Here is a 3,042-nt window from a genome sequence, read left to right on the forward strand (position 1 = left end):
CCTCCCCCTCCCCCACAGGAGTCTGAGCCCCTGTACAAGGCTCTGGAAGAGCCGCTGCTGATGAAACAGAGGGAGGCAGGTGTAGAGACGTGGAGAGGCGGCCAGGACAGAGAGAAGGACGAGACATTTCTCTTGAAAAGGGACGGAATGATGGACGAATGGAGGGGAGGAACTGAGAGAGGGAGGGACGAGTCTTTTACCTCTCAGAAGAGAGATGGAGAGATGGAGGAGTGGAGAGGTGGCATGGAAAGAGGGAGGGAGGAACCTCATCTGCTGGAGAAGAGAGATGGAAGGATGGAGGTGTGGCGAGGAGGAGCGGAGGCGGAGCAGGAAGAGACTTTCATAACCCAGAAGAAAGATTTTGGGCTTGATGGATGGAGAGGTGGGATGGAGAGAGAGAAGGAAGAAACCCTGTTTTTAAAAGACAGAGATGGATGGAGGGCAGGGGTCGAACGAGAGAATGAGAAACAGAAGGATAGAGCATTGGACGTGTGGAGAGGAGGGATAGATATAGACAGGGATGAATCTTTCCTGTTTGAGAGCAAAGATGGAGGTCTAGATGGGCGGAAAAGAGGGAAAGATAGAGCGCCTCTTCGGTATCATGGCGAACGAGAGGATTCAGACAGCTTCGCTCTGCCTTTGACGCCTGATCTTGACCTTGATCCTGACTCCTCACCAATCTACGCCAGAGATTCAAACCCCTCCCCGCTCTACCCCGGGGACCGAAGCTCGCCGCCACTCAGCATCTTTCCCCGAAGCTCTCCCCCGACAAATATATTCGCTCCACGAGACACCAACTCGCCTCCCAACAACCTCTACTCCCGACACTCCCCCCAGGTGTACAGCCGAAGCAGCTCCCCTCCTCGCTTCTACACCCGCACATCCCCTCCGACCCTCTCGTACCCCGACAGCAGCCCTGAAGGTCCAGAAGAGGTCAGCCCTACTGGCCAGCCCCAGCGGCCCGCCCTGGAACTGCCCTACAGCCTGGGGCGACCCCCGCTGGGCCCACGGCCCAATCACCTGCAGACCTTCTACCAGCCGCCACCGCTGGCGTCCAATGGAGAGGCAGTGTACACAGCAGAGCCCACCTCTGAGGGAGAGGACGGACAGATGCAGCGAGTGACGAGCCTGTGACTAGGGCGGTGGTGATCGGGGCATAGAAAACAAGGAGGAGAAGGACGATGGTGATAATAACAACAAATAGCGATGATCAAACTGATGGAAATGATGATGCATATGATGATAAAGAGGATAATGATGAGGGATGAAGAAAGTAATGATGATGATAGTGACCGTGATGGCTCCTCCCTGCTTCTATCTCCCGATCACCACGAGACTTCCCCCTCTCCATGTTTTGTTACTTTTCTATGACTGTGATCCATTTCTAACTCTTCCTCCTCCTCTTCCTCACCCTCTCCTCTCTTTCCTGAAAATCCTGCTGTGTCTTCCCGTCTCATCCGTGCTTATCCTTATTGGCCCATCATCTAAGTTTCTATTGGTTCATCGGCTGGGTGTTGCCCCTCCCTGTAGCAAGCAAACAGTGTGTCAAAGAAGCACTTGTGTGTTGCCAAAAAATCCTTTCAAAGAACATGTGCATGACTTTATAGTGGCTTTACAAGGCTACATACTGTAGGAGGAAAGTGTGTGTGAGCGTACATGCGAGTGTGTGTCTTAGCTTGATGAGCATGCGTGTGCGAAAGGGCGTGTGTGTGTGTGTGTGTGTGTGTGGGAGAGAGAGTGTGTGTGTGTGTGTGTTTGTGTGTGTGTATATACATCATTCTTGTATAATTAATGTATCACAGTGAAGCATTTTATCAACATCAATTGGGGGGCTTCTTACACACATCCCCTCCTTCTGATTTTGAACTCTTGACCAATCCCATTTCACATCAAGACCAAAAGCTCCGCCCCCTCCTCCCACCTCCACCTGCCACTAACTGTTGGTGATGGGACTTGTTGCCATGGAGTTTGTCATAGCAACAGAACTCTTGACTCCAGAGCCAGAGATCATATAAAACCTCAGAACTTTTCTGCAACCCCCTGAGATCCTTGTACATATCGACCTCAAGTGTTCTGATTGTCTTGTATTGCTATTGAAGTTCAAGTAAACATGTGAAATAAATGTTTTCGTCTTTCTGTTTGTGTGGATGTATATAGAGATGGAGGCTTTCAGCAAAAGGAGAAAGATATCTATAGTAGGAAAGGAGGAGAAAGAGATGAGGTGCACAATAAAGAGAAAAAACTCAAACAGCAGCTAGAATAGCAGAGGAATGTGGCCAGGCTATTTACAGTCATCAACTGATTAGTGAGTATTGATTACTGATAGTTATATAACTCAAATAGGAAAGAAAGGAACGGAAGAAAATGCCTGTTATAAAAAAGTAAAAGGTCAGAGGAGTGAACATATGACAGTAAAGGCAATGAAGTAAGCACTAAACAGTATCCTGAATTATTGAAACTACGGTTAATAAATAATTAGAAGTTGAACAGCAGTTGATGATACCCTGAAAAATTCAAATGGTAATAAATATGACTGAAGCTGTTTGAGATATTTACTTAAAGCTGCACTAATTAATATTGATATATGAAAAATACTAGGTCAAATGACAATGTGTAATGTGAAAGGTGTCCCTTTAGTGACGAACCCACACAGTTATCACCTGACTGCAGGTCCCCTCGGCTCTTTGGAGCATTTTAGATTCGTTCAGCTCATTGTTTCGGTTTTTCTGTCTGCAGCTTTCATATTTGGGTTTTGTCTCATCGTTCTCATGTACCTTGTTTCCAGCCGCCATATGCATTTTCAGCGAAAAGCTCTGATAAACTACTATACGCTGCCTGCTCACCACATAAAGGCAGTCATATAAAGTAAGTGAGTTGCTGATAAACATAGTGGAGCATTTTCAAAAACTGTGTTTTGAACTTCAGGATGGACAGTAATGCTCTTTTAAAAGATCATGCAATAACATGTAAAATGTTTAAATGGTCAAATTGACTATAACACTTTTAGAAAGAAGTCACAAACTGAACTTAAAGAGACATGGC

General features: G+C 46.7%; 1 protein-coding gene across 1 annotated transcript in view; it reads left to right on the forward strand.

The window, feature by feature from the left end:
* adgrl1b (adhesion G protein-coupled receptor L1b) overlaps positions 1 to 2,122 on the forward strand; it is a 29,443-nt gene extending 27,321 nt beyond the window's left edge. Inside the window, 1 exon segment of the mRNA XM_087177773.1 lies at positions 1 to 2,122. This exon segment is cut by the window's left edge and continues 18 nt beyond it. Within this exon segment, the coding sequence (XP_087033899.1) occupies positions 1 to 1,134 (1,134 nt within the window). The 3' untranslated portion in view covers positions 1,135 to 2,122.
* The last annotated feature ends 920 nt before the right edge of the window (positions 2,123 to 3,042 follow it).

Source organism: Seriola lalandi, unplaced genomic scaffold (genome assembly GCF_002814215.2).
Source record: "Seriola lalandi dorsalis isolate HSWRI2012SDOR001 ecotype SW California unplaced genomic scaffold, Sedor1 jcf7180002054654, whole genome shotgun sequence".
Lineage (NCBI taxonomy): Eukaryota > Metazoa > Chordata > Actinopteri > Carangiformes > Carangidae > Seriola > Seriola lalandi.